The 14362-nt window shown below is 43.5% G+C and overlaps 1 protein-coding gene across 1 annotated transcript in view; it reads left to right on the top strand.

The window, feature by feature from the left end:
- Positions 1 to 11518, top strand: part of LOC122394683 — a 112640-nt gene extending 101122 nt beyond the window's left edge. The window contains exon 3 of the mRNA XM_043391718.1: positions 11324 to 11518. Within this exon, the coding sequence (XP_043247653.1) occupies positions 11324 to 11503 (180 nt within the window). The 3' untranslated portion in view covers positions 11504 to 11518. The remainder of the gene's footprint in view (positions 1 to 11323) is intronic.
- Positions 11519 to 14362: the final 2844 nt, after the last annotated feature.

The following is a 14362-nucleotide window of genomic DNA, read 5'->3' as shown; positions in this document are numbered from 1 at the left end:
ACTTTTCAAAAGAATAACAATATCTTACGTCATTAGTTTGAAGGGCCAATTACGGGGAATCTTTTGTAATCATTACGGTTTTGGTCAAATTAAGATTTTTCATTGGTCAAACGATAATGACGTAATAAAACCATATTACCCAAACGTGAGCTGTGAATTTCGTTTGTCTTTTTTTGGGAGGCTCTCTCATAACAAAAGCACAGCATGGCACCACACGTGGCACGATGCCAAAAGTAGGTAATCTGAAGAAGTTGATGCCATTTTTGAACTTGTAATTTTATGAGGAAAGTATTAGAGGTTGGTTGCTATTCTTACTAAATCGAAATTGTGTTGCACATACTAATAGCTCATACGAACATTCTGGATTGGGATTTCATACCTTGCGGAAGTGGATTGCTGGATTATTTTTAACAAAACTGACCTATTTGGCTTCCAGGTTTGATTTCCTAACATCTGTCCATAGGCGGCAGAACAGGGGGGGGGGGGTGGCACCAGGGTACGGTGCCCCCCATAGATTTTGGCATGTTAACATTAGCCCTACTGGCGTTGCATGGAAAGAATGGGACCAAAATGAAAATCTGCAGTGCCCTGCTGCCACTGCATCTGTCTGTACTGTTTGTTCTGGCGTTGCATGGAAAGAATGGGACCAAAATGAAAATCTGCAGTGCCCTGCTGCCACTGCATCTGTCTGTACTGTTTGTTCATTGAATTAAAGTGGCTGTAGCTTGTTGATAAGATTGTCATCAGTGCTGTCATGAAAAAGTTACAATTGGTCACAAAAAGTAGCAATATGCATGTTCTTGGTTTATTTTAAATGTAGTGCAAATGTTGTTTATTTAAATTCAAATTTAATGTTCATACCTAATGATTACAAGTGGTCTTAACCAATAACCATGTCCACAAGTGATAATTCTCAATTGTATTGCACTGTAAGGTGTACAATTATGTAGGATAAGGGTTTAATTGGCTACATGTTGTCGTGAGATCCATACAGATCATAGGTCCTCCACAAATTTTTGCCCGCTGGATCCACAGAGATCATAGATCTGACCCCTAAATTTTGTCGAGAGATCCATTCGGATCATAGATCCAACCCCTGAATTTTGTCGAGAGATCCACTCGGATCATAGATCCAACCCCTCTATTTTGTCGAGAGATCCACTGAGATCATAGATCCAGCTCTCGGATCCAAGCACATGTCTGGTTCAGACCAAGTTTTAAGCGATTTTTCAACGAACAAACCCATTTAACCCGCGCCCCGCTGTAGAGTTGCAAAGTTTCCCCCAAAGGCTGCTACCGGCACCGCCCCGCCCCACAAATTTTTTTGGGGATACCGGCATGCTACCACGCCCAAAGCAAAAACACCACCAAATTACCGGCATACTAAAAAACCTGCATTATTGATTCCAGTTTACCCCTACAAGAGATGCCACATTTTCCTCTTAGTGTCCAAAGTTTGAATCATATGCTAATATTTTTTTGTGCAAAACCAAAAATACCGGCATGCTACCGGCAAGACATGCCAGATACCACAAAAAAACCTGCGGTAGTGAAAAATTACCGGCATGCCGGTAATGCGGTAGGGAAACTTTGCAACTCTACCCCGCTGGGGGGGCAGAATCTGCCCCCCTCCCGTTTTTCGCCAATAACTTCTAAACGCGTTACGCTAGCGACGTCAAACTTTTAGTACCTTATCATACATCAATTTGACACGTTCCCTGAAAATTTGAGCGAAATCCGTCGGAAAATTTTTGAGAAATTGACGTTTTAGTGACGTCATGTTCGCCATTTTCGCCTCAAAAACGGCAAAATTTCAAACGCCGCTAACATCTTCATTTTTAAAGGAATCAAGACGTAACAAAAAAGGTTATACGTGATTCTACTTTGTCTATCAAATGGCCATCTCGGTTTTTTGAAAATTTTGGATTTTGGCCAAAAATTTTCCAAAAAACTGACTTTTTTGGGAAAATATTTATAAAATCCAAAATTTTGAGTTTATCGAAAAAACCGGAATATATGTCAAAGAAGTGGTCTATGTGCACCTACATACCAATTTTTAAAAGAATCGGTTCAAAAATGTGGGAGTTATTCAAAATTTTATGACGTCACGACACACAAAAATTTTGAAAAATGATTTTTTTTGGAAGTTCTAGACCTCGTACGGAAACAAAAATAGCACCATTCGATTCGCCGTGAAAAACTGCATCGAATAGACACCTTTTTAGGCCTTAACAACCAACTTCAAAATTTGACCTCACTTGACCTGACCTTGACCTGACCTCGACCTGAAATTCATCCAGAGGTGGTCCATATCACTTATTGAGTGTGCTTATTGAATTCCATGAGTAAAATGACCCATAAAACATGTGTCGCACATGCCCTTTTCTATATTTTGTTTTTGGTGACCTGACCTGACCTGACCTGACCTTGACCTTGACCTTTGAATGACATTGTGTGCAACGAATATTGTCTTGGTAGTCTAAGAACACGTTTTGGGCAATCAGTCTCAGTCCATTCTTCGGCAACTACGGTGCAAGGCCGATACTGTAGAAACTTGTATTTTGTACCCTTGACCTGACCTTGACCTGATCTCTGACCTACTTAAGCAAAAAAATTTGGGCTCTTAAGATCCGCCTTGTTGAGAGCTTTCGATTGCCGTTTTCCCCGTCTTTCTACGACCATCGGTTCGGAAGTTAGACAGGGGGGGCAGAATCTGCCCCCCCCCCCCCCCAGCAGGGCGCGTATGGCTGAATAGCCCAGCGGGGCGCGGGTTAAATCAGAATGACTAAACGAGGTGACGTCACACTAACGGTCGCTCCATGTTGAAGATAGGGCCTTGCACAAGGCCCATTTTTAACCCGGCAGTTGCTGGGGTATTTCGCCACCCACCGTTTGCTGGGGGGGGGGGGGGCGTTAAACGCCCCCAGCCGATAACTCGAGAACCAATAGGCGCAGCGAAACGCACGAGGCGGCAAACGAAAGAGCGCGACGAGACGCTTCGGATGAGTACTTTAAAGTTGAATTTTGAGGTCACAGGTCGGGTCAAGGTCAGGTCAAACACCTGAAATCGGGCTTTCAGTAGCATGGACTTCAGGACTTCGCAATGGGCGCCTTTCGCAATGAACTCTGTCAAAACGGTGCACAATCCATCTTATAAGGCCTACAAGAGTGTCAGCTCCATGTAGGGGTCAGTCAAGCATAGGTCAGGGTCAAGGTCAGGTCAACCGGGTAGGCACATATCCCCGAAAATCAAAACTGATATTCGCAGCCTGTGACACATGTTTTATAGGTAATTTGGGGCGTAGAACACGATGGTGACATTCATTTTATCATATGTGTACGTGCTTGGCTCAAAAAGTTCAATTTAATAAATTCATGTATCATGGTCGTGAAGTAGTCACGAAAAATTGCCAAGATTCAGTTCAAGATTACGGAAAATGCGGAACGATAATCAATAATCGAAGATAGCCATTTGATTGATCATGGTATTGCCAGTCTAATGGCGTTTACGGCATGTCTGTATGTGTATTTTGTGATTTTATATGATTTTTTGAACATATGCCGTTTTTGGTCGAAAACTCAGAAATCATGACGTCACTAAAATCTCGATATCTCAAAAATTTTCCTACCGATTTTTTTGAAACTTTGTCACAATAAACTTCAATCAATTCCCTACAGGTGTACCTTCAGGTACCTGTAGGGAATACAGGGAATAATAGGGAATATACCTGAAGCATCATACTTTTATAAGATATCCCTTAACTATCGAGATTGGCGAATGTGTGCTTTTGGTGGCCGGTAACGACTCGAATCAATTATTATCCAGAGTCAAGTAATGTGAGAAATTGCAATTCCAAAATATCATCTCATACATGCAATCATTCATTGTCCCAACGCCATTGCCGACCTCCCCTCCCTTCTTATCGCCACTTGTGGGGGGCCGGGCGGGTAGGGGAGGAGCGGCCGGCCCAGTGGAGCGGCGGCCGTGTCAGACGCAGGGCTGCCAGCTGATTGGCCGGCTCAGAGGACTGCCGCCCGAGGCGACCGGGTCAGCGGGCGCTGACCTCGCCCGAACCAGACGTCCAGTCTGCTCTGGTCTCGAATGGGTCGAGCGCGTGCTGTGATAAACGGCAGTGCAGTGTGCTCAAATACTTTCAAACTTGAACTACGACTACCTACTTCAATGCCACTACTCGTGGTGTCCTGTCATACTCAAGAGAGGATACTGCAGTGACACAAATAATCACAGCTCGGCCAAACCGACAGACAACTACCCAGGTAAGCCCGGCCTCACAGTGGCATCACTTTTTTCCTTTCCATCATTTTCCGTGTTCGAGTTATTCATTAATTCCTACAGTAAGAGTAGTCCTTTTCCGTTTTCAGCTTAAGCCACTAATAGGCAACCATGGTGAATCAACTCCCGTTCTCAAATTTGTAAACGGACTTTCGGCATGGTTTTTGCTGGAGAGCTTCAGCAGCTAATCTGCAAGCAGTTAGGATTGAGCAAAGCGCAATTATATCAGCTAACGAAGCCAGAGAGAGCAAGAGATAAACCTGATTGACAAGCTTGGGCTCGGCCTAAAAGGGCCATGCACCAGTTGTCAATCAAGTGGTTGCTTGTCATAGACAACAAACCTCACCAATCTAGCTAAAAACTAGCTAAACAATATATCAGGATTATCTACAAAACATTAGTCTACTTTGCACCACTATCTTCGACAAAATTTTGGAATTTGGGGTCCTTCGCCAGACAAATATGCAAAAACTACGGGAAAAGCAGCGCAAATCACTACAATTCATCCCAAAAACATAACATATACAACAAAACAGTATATTGAAGCACACTTTGTGGTCTAACGAAGGTATTATGTCATTTGAACCGCCCAAAAAAGGCGTGTGTGAACGTCAGATGGCTACAACAGGAGAGACGGCCAGGCACCCGCCGAAAATCAAATTGTGAGACATTTTGAGCCACCGTGCACTCCTTGGGCTTGATATGATGGCCCAAAGACAACCGTTAGCACAGAGTACTACTGCGGTAATATTCTACCAGTGCGAAAACTGGATGCCGTGAACCAAATGGCCATGAACGGGTTTGTTTTGGAAACCAAATCTGTTGGAAGCCAAAGGTTGCGCAATGTTCAGACATGGAGCTTCTCCACTCCAGATGTAAAAAACGCAGCAAAAGTGGCGTAGGCAGAAATTTTTGTTTTGGGGGACCTTATGGCCTGGGATCACTTTGATGTCAAGTTTATCTTATTTGTCTGTTGGGTGATACTGCACAGAGGTAAGGATGGGGTGTGATTTTGCTGCTGTTTGTCAGGTGCAATATGTGTGTCAATGATCACAAAATACTCTGAAGGTTTAAAAAATGCACAGCATGGCCTAACAAAGCACATTACCTAGGTTTTGACAAGCAGCGCAGCGACTGTGGTACAAAGGCCCAGTCCCATGCTCATGTTAGTAGCTGGATCTGCTCCCAGGAAACAAAGGTAAAACACTATTGACAGCTTTAAGATGAAATCTGCAGGAAAACTAAGCCATCTATAAAATCTAACATAAGCTTAAAAGCGCAACAGAGCATTTCTGATTCAGCGTGCAGCACTTCCGCTTTCATCCGCCATCAGCAACTCAGTTCAAAGAATGATACATTACATCACTAAAATTTATTTCAAAACACCTCTGCATAGGGTTTACACAAACAACAGTTCTTTACTAGGCATGGTCGACCTCAGGCCACTCACACTTCAACAAACAGGGTATTATCAATGTTTAACGGCTCAAGGTTAGTTGTCTTGGATGCTCAGAAATAAAAAAAGTGACCATTCATTGTCTCTTCCTTAGTTGTCACCATCAATAGATTGTGGACTCCTCAGAGCATGTCTTGATTATGGAGTTGAAACAGCAGTGAGCAAATCATTTATCATTTTGATACTGATACTATGATTAATTCTAGTGAGTTTGAGTTGCACGCTTGAACTTGACACCTGCCATTGATAAGTTCATGGCTCTTGCATTCTTCAGTCACATTTAAGACGGCCTCTTAACTATTTAAATACAAAAATAAAAAATACTACAAGAATTAGAAGACTATTAGAATTAGTTTGGCATATCAATTTATTTCTCCACCTCGTGGCGCCGGAACGAATGGGCGCTGTTCCAAGAGGAGTTGTTATTTTTCAAGATTTCAATAAAAACAAGTCGAAAGATACAGAAACTTCGGAAAAGGCGGAAACGTCACAGGTTTTAAGTGCCAATACCAATACATTGTGGCACTTATTTGCACAGATGTCAAAATCAAACACAAATTTCTTTGCGATGAAGTAATTGCTGGAGAAACGGTTTTCACGGCTCTGATTTTCAAAGAACGCCCATCAAGATGGCTATCTCAACTCAATTCTAATGTTAAGGTGGGACAGTCCCTTTAAAGTGCCGTCTGTAGATGAAGCATCCGCCCAGATCATGTCACGTGCTACGCCGATTTTGTCGTTTGCAATAAAGCCTGTTTGTCGAATCTGGCCTAATTTTCATAAAAACTAACAAACTTTGACCATTGATTAATAATCATCCAGTTACTCACTGTGCATGTCCGTGCGGCCCCTAGGAAAAAAGTTTTAAAGAGCATATTATTACATGGCTCCTGTGTTAATTTGGCATTATACGAATACTGCATGGGGGAGCGGGCAATAGCAAAAAATATTGCCCGATGTGACGTCACTGTCGCCCGAGGGTGAAGACCGAAACAAGTGCTATTGCCCGAGGCGAAGCCGAGGGCAATAGCACTTGTGGAGGTCTTCACCCGAGGGCGACAGTGACGTTACAGAGGGCAATATGTTTGCTATTGCCCGCTCCCCCATGCAGTATTCGTTTTATTACATGGCCAACTCTCGGAATCTTTACTTAGTACCTACTCATTCATCCCGTAATAAAAAAAAATATCCAAACACAAATATCATGGTACAATTCAGTAGGCGGAACTATGGTCAAGCGTACCCATTTTCGGGAACGCATTTTCGTTCCCATGTTTGGGAACGATAAACCCAAATATGGGAACGCCATGTAGGCATTATTTAAAACAAGAAAAAGAACCGTTAAATGACGTCCAAAAAATATAAAACGATCGTGAACCGCCTGATAGTTGTCTCAATATTGTTGGGAAAGAGTTTGATATTGTAAGGCCCATCGTAGTTTCAAATCGTTCCCCTATTTCTAAAGCAGTCCATCACCCGGGCCGCGAGCCCAAATTTGGGAACGCTCTCGTACACTGGCGCTGCAAGCGTTCCTTATTATGGGAACGGCGTACCCAAAATTGGGAACGATTTCACCGACGCCTTTCAGGGGCTCTTTTCATTAACAAGCATCACGTCCAACGCCGCAAATTATTGTTAACGCAACAATCATCAGATGACCTTTCCGGCAAGACCGTTGCATGTTTCGCCCGGTCTTCTGCGCTTTTATTCCCGTCGATCTCGCAGCGGGCACGCCCCCTCTGCAGGATTACGTAATCCACAACGCTCAGCGATGTTCAACAAGGTCTTCCATACCTATATCCACCGTCCGCGCCGAGGGTGGAGACATGTCAAGCACCTGTCTGCTAATCACCGAGAGTTGACGAGCACAAGAAGTATCCAAAAATGGGAACGCTGAATATGTTACACCCTCAAAACACCTAGTCCCAATGAAAATCTAGTTTTTTCCTTTCTTAATGAGTGTAAGTGGCAAAAGGCCTGGTAGGATGGGCACGAGGAATGATCGAAATCAGCATAAAAATTATAAATAAGCCACACAGAGCGACCTATATCAGAGAAATTCCCCCCAAACGATCATGCTTAGAAACGCCGAAGACAAAAACCACGCTCATGACGCTCCTTATAAAACAACGCTAAACAGCTAGCATCCAAATAAAATATGTCTTTCAGGGCTGCTAAAATACAGCTGAATGATTTTAAACCACTGAAACTGAGTTTACAACAGTAGTTCGGTAAAATCACTGACGTTCCACGCGGTCGATCGCCCCGACACCAAAAGTCAACAATATTACCTCGGGACTGTCCGCGTGTTCGCTTGCATATGTCAGCATCTGGTGTCGCTAGAATGAAACTTCATAACCAGGCGAAAATTATTATACTTGACCTCAAAATGTAAAAAATGCTTCATTTTCCTTAAAATTGCATGTTAAATGTCATATAACCCATATTTCCACCATTCTGTCATTTTTAAAAAAAATCATTAAAAATATCATTCCACGGTCAATTTCCTTGTTCCACGGTCAGATTAAAGATAACTTTATGGAGATTTAGTAGATACTTAAATCAGCGTGCACTTTTTTGAGACGTGATGCACTTTTGAGTTTTAGTGGGCGAACGGCCGAAAAATTGTCTTCCGTTCTCATAAATGGGAACGCCCGTTCCCATATTTGGGAACTCCGTTCCCAAAAATGGGAACGTTCCTATATTTGGGTACTCATGACCATAGTTCCGCCTACTGAATTGAATGTATTGGATATACAATCATAGCCACGTCACATGTCTACGGCACACACTTAGTTGTTTTCTGTTTTCTGTTTCTGTTTTCTGTTTCACGCCGTACTTGAGAGTGTGGAGACTCTTCGATTTGTAGCGTTCGCAGTCCTTGCGTTTTACAGTAATGAAGAACTCCTTCACAGCGTTGTCCAGGACATCGTTGCTGTGCATGCAGCTTTCAACAGATATGCCTTTTACTTGTAAGAACTCAATGAAGACGTCTTCTGCTGATTTAATCACCTTTTTAGTGCCCTGAGCCCTGCGCGATGAAAATAGCTCATCCAATTCATGCGGCTCCAACAAATTAAATCGGGGCATTTGAACGGACATGTTCAAATGACGGCCCAGTTCTAGATGACTTGACTAGCCAATCACGAAATCAAACTGAACAGTCTGAGAAAACGACGATAAAATTACGACATTTGAATTTTTGTTCAAACACCACTGCGCGAGCAACTTACTATTGACCGTTGACATGGCAACCGCTTCTCACCTTCAGAAAGGTCAGTAACCTGACACTGAAAGGTCAGTAACCTGATGCCGGGCAATAGTAAAAAATATCTCATGCCAAATTAACACAGGAGCCATGTAATAAGAGATATTTTTTACTATTGCCCGGCATCAGGTTACTGACCTTTCAGTGTCAGGTTACTGACCTTTCTGAAGGTGAGAAGCGGTTGCCATGTCAACGGTCAATAGTAAGTTGCTCGCGCAGTGGTGTTTGAACAAAAATTCAAATGTCGTAATTTTATCGTCGTTTTCTCAGACTGTTCAGTTTGATTTCGTGATTGGCTAGTCAAGTCATCTAGAACTGGGCCGTCATTTGAACATGTCCGTTCAAATGCCCCGATTTAATTTGTTGGAGCCGCATGAATTGGATGAGCTATTTTCATCGCGCAGGGCTCAGGGCACTAAAAAGGTGATTAAATCAGCAGAAGACGTCTTCATTGAGTTCTTACAAGTAAAAGGCATATCTGTTGAAAGCTGCATGCACAGCAACGATGTCCTGGACAACGCTGTGAAGGAGTTCTTCATTACTGTAAAACGCAAGGACGGCGAACGCTACAAATCGAAGAGTCTCCACACTCTCAAGTACGGCGTGAAACAGAAAACAGAAACAGAAAACAGAAAACAACTAAGTGTGTGCCGTAGACATGTGACGTGGCTATGATTGTATATCCAATACATTCAATTGTACCATGATATTTGTGTTTGGATATTTTTTTTATTACGGGATGAATGAGTAGGTACTAAGTAAAGATTCCGAGAGTTGGCCATGTAATAAAACGAATACTGCATGGGGGAGCGGGCAATAGCAAAAATATTGCCCTCTGTAACGTCACTGTCGCCCTCGGGTGAAGACCTCCACAAGTGCTATTGCCCTCGGCTTCGCCTCGGGCAATAGCACTTGTTTCGGTCTTCACCCTCGGGCGACAGTGACGTCACATCGGGCAATATTTTTTGCTATTGCCCGCTCCCCCATGCAGTATTCGTATACTGTTGGCCATTACACTCTTCTTTAACCTCCAGATAAGTCACACTTCGTGGCCAAAAACTTGCGCCAAACCTCGTCTCAGCTCTTCATGTATGTCTACCAACACACATCTGGAGGTTATTCGTAATTCTTTAAGATTCTTGGCTTACTTTTCGGGCTCCCAAGTCAGAACTACGCATATAAGAGACTGGTATAACTTGAACCTTCTGACTGTGTGAATTCAGTCTTAATAAAGGCCTTTTATCACCGGAGGAATGCACCGTGCCATGACGTCACATATGTCACAACTGTCACACAACAAAATGTCACACATACAGGGTGTTCCAAAAAAAAGTGAGCCCCCAAACTTATATTGCTTTTATCTCCGAAACCGTATGTCCTACGATAATGAGAGACCCCTTGTTGGAAAGAACGGTCAATTTCGGTTCTAGTAGGCTACCTAGTGTGGTTCTGAATGATCACGTATTACACCGAGAACGACCAGAACAAAATGTGTTGCGAGATCGAGTGATACTTGGCGACGGCGGTATGCCCCGCCTAACTATTATTGCTTTTATCTCCAAAACCGTATGTCTTACGATAATGAAAGACCCCTTGTTGGAAAGAACGGTCAATTTCGGTTCTAGTAGGCTACCTAGTGTGGCTCTGAATGATTACGTATTACACCGAGAACGACCAGAACAAAATGTGTTGCGAGATCAGGTGAAACACGGCGACGGCGGTAAACGTGTATTGCTGACGGCAACGCACGACCGATATTGGAGTGGTCAAAATACTGGTTGAACTAGGTCATCCATTCAGTCTTCATTTTTTATGATAAAAGTTCACGCGCGAAGAATGAATAAAAGCACGTGAACTGAAATATGCATTATGCAGTCAGATGTGAAGAAATTTTAACCATATCCGTTACCCCTAAATATTTCACTAAGAATTTGGTATTGAATTGTGCTTTTCACAATGCTGGTCGTGTTGTGCAAGCTATGTAACAGAATTACGACCTATCTGGATGGAATTCGATTGCTCTTTCTAATGAGCGGCTTTCCAAAGCTGTAGGATACACGGTTGCGGAGATACAGTCGATCTTAGTTAGGGGGCTCACTTTTTTGGAACACCCTGTATATCACAACTGTGTGCACTATTTCTATATCTTGCCGTAAAAAGGTGTAGAAAACCGCAGCGCACAGCGACGCGAATCTTGGGGTAGCTTATGATATGGGTGTTTTCACCAAAAATGTGCAATTATTTATCACTCCAAAATTGTACGTTAAATTGATGTGATTGGTTGGGCGTGGCCTGTGTCGGACAGAGCGGTGTGCTGGTGCTACGTCCGTGGCGCGCCGGAGCCGCGGCCGCCTCCCGGCTCGTCTCCCCGGAGCTGCTGGTCTCCGAGGGCGGCGCCATCGAGATCACCTACTGGCTGTGGTATAACGGCGCTCCGAACCAGGTCACCTTTCTACTTTACAGGTCAGATCACGGCACTGGCTGAGCCGTACTTACAGTCGTTTTAGTAAGAATACCCAGAGTAGTGATGTCAGTTTCAGAAATTCTGGAAACCGATACAAAACCGATACCGAACAGAACCACTGAGAGTATACCGAAACCAAATTGATTTGGGAAAATAGGGGAAAATGCCGACTGGAAATCGAAGTAAGTAATTCCTTGAATATCCTCTTAAAAATGTTCCTAACCCGGCGGGCGCGGGGGAGGGGGCTTTACTTTTTGATGATATCGTCGCAACGCGAAGAGATAGAGAAAAATAACTTTGCACACACATTTCTGAAAAGCTTGCCGAGTTTGTGTCCAAACGTTTTCAAAAATTCAGAAATATCATTTTCAGAAATTCTGGAAACCGACACTAAATCGATACCAACCAGCACCACTGAGAGCATACCGAAACGAACCGAATTAGGGAAATAAGGGAAAATACCGACTCGAAACTAAATTAACCCGCGCCCTGCTGGGGGAGGGGGTTGAACACCCCTCTTGTGGTTTTTTTTTCGCGAATATCTGATAAACGGCGTTTTTGGTACACCTTATCATACATCCTTTCTATATGAATTGTGAAAATTTCAGATTCAGGTCACTTAACCCTCGCCCGCACATCGGGGGTGATTGCCCCCCCCCCCCCCAGGTAGTCTTTCTGCTCTCCACTGGCAACATTTTTAGAGCTAGAATCCTGATTTTTCGTATAGCTGCTCCTTTATCCTTTCTTGATGTCCACTGACAATTTCAAGTTTCTGTGGTTTTTGGTTTTGGAGATATGACCTTGTTTTTCAGGTCATGTCATGACCCAAATGACCAATTCTCAACATCTTGCGTTGGCTATGGGCCTTGTGAGCTTTTGACACCCTGATTTCGGCCTTTTTTGCCAGTCTTACCTCCCACCTATCATGGAACATGTTGTTCGACGATGTACAGATGTCAAGGTCCGGGTCAAGGTCAACCTAGGTCATCTAAAATAATTGCGTTTTAGGCAAGCTGAAACTGCTGAATTAACTTTTTGTGAAGTTTTTTGACTGTATTTTTGTAAAAGCTTCTCAGATCATGATTTCATGTAAAACGATCGGTGCACACTGCACACATCAGTATACACACAGCAGACACACACAGACATACAAACACATATCATTGACCTTGACCTAACTTGACCTGAAATGACCTCAGCAGCAAAAACCTGGACGGGTAGTGTGACAAAGAGGTTCTAGCTGGCTTGGCACCAGAAAACGGCATCGTCATCGGTATATGATAAGCAGCGCACTTGATATCAAACGGTGACCCAAAACAGCAACATTTTTTAGTTTGGCCTGACCTGGAAGGTTAATGACTGAACTGAGAAGGTAAAACTGGGTATCACTGGATTCGTCTTTTCCCAAAGAATCTTTTTGGTCTTTACTGCGAAGCTCTATCTCCAACAGGAACGAAATGGCGCGGGGTGGCACCCCCCCCCCCATGTGCGCTCTAGGATGGGAAAATGACATGTGCAGGCGAAACAAGTTTAAGCCTAAAATCAGTTTGCAATCATGTCCAGCCTGCAGTGTTTGTCAGAAAGGTTTTAAACTTGGTGGATTGCATGATGTTATGGGCGCCTATAATTTGTTTATCTCGAATTTTTTATATCCGTGACCTAAGGTCAGGCCAGTGGCGTGACCTTACCATTATAAGTCAATGGAGAAAAATAAAAATGCCTCTAGATCCGTGTGTACGCGTAAGAACAGTCCAAATATTTCAGAATCACAATGATTTGGACCACATGTGACGACCGAGGCGTCTTTTTTTTGCTGATAGCCTCTAGAAGGGTCATCCGAGGTCATCTGAGGCTACAAAAGGTCTTTAGTTGAGTGATAGGTACTGACCTAGACGTGAATATGACTAGGACTCAAGTACTGCAGGCCAGGGTTGCTGAGCTGGAACAGCTTTTGTCAAAGTGTCTTGTAGAGGGGAAAGGGTAGATGGAGTTGAAATAGGAACTTGTGGGGATGCTAGTTATAGTGGCTCGTGACCAGGAAGTGGTCCTGAGAAAGTGAGCAAAGGGGAGAGCAATGTCATGAGCAGCAGCAGTGGGGAAGTTCAGGTAGTTAGTAAGATGCATGAGAAAAAAGGAGCGATCTTGTAGCTGTGAAAACTTCAAAAGTACAGGTAGCTCTGGAAGGGGTGACTGGAAACACATAGGAGGGTGTCTGTTTTGGCAACTCAACACCACTGCACTGTCTCGGTAAATACAGAGGAAAGGGATGATGGATTTTGGGTGTTGGTAGGTACAGTCGTGTACAGGCTGATGGTCCCCTTACCCCTACTCGTTATCCACCGGGTTCCTATGGCTCAGCATTGGCAGCAGCCGCCTTGTGCCGGTAGGCTGTGCCGCATGACCCGAGAGTGAAGCGGCACAGTCTACTAGAGCACTTCATGGGCCAGATAAATCCGTTATCCACGGATAAATCCGCGGACCGGATAGGATTGGATTCTAAATTTGTTAAAAAAGAACGGATATGGGCGGACCAGATTTGGGTATTGAAGGTTGAACCCGGATCAAAACGGATCAAAATTTTAACATTCAACATTGAAGTTAAAACATTCTTAGATGAAAAAAACCACGCATATTGGGGGACTGTCAGCTCCGAATGGAATAAGAATTATTATGAAACAAGTCACTAAAGTTTCTGGAGTCACTGAAGTTTGCACTTTGCGTGTGGGTGAGTAAAGACTGGGATGTGGATAGTGGGCATGGGGCGGTATTACAATTGTAATATCTGTTGGGCACTTGTAACTCACTAACTACCACCATACATGCATTTGATGACCTGAACTTCCCTATCTTCTTACTTCTTAGAGAAATTGTGTATTACTA

This window comes from Amphibalanus amphitrite, unplaced genomic scaffold (assembly GCF_019059575.1).
Source record: "Amphibalanus amphitrite isolate SeventyFive unplaced genomic scaffold, NRLGWU_Aamphi_draft 000605F_arrow, whole genome shotgun sequence".
NCBI classification, from domain to species: domain Eukaryota; kingdom Metazoa; phylum Arthropoda; class Thecostraca; order Balanomorpha; family Balanidae; genus Amphibalanus; species Amphibalanus amphitrite.
This window is presented reverse-complemented; position numbering and strand designations above follow the sequence as displayed.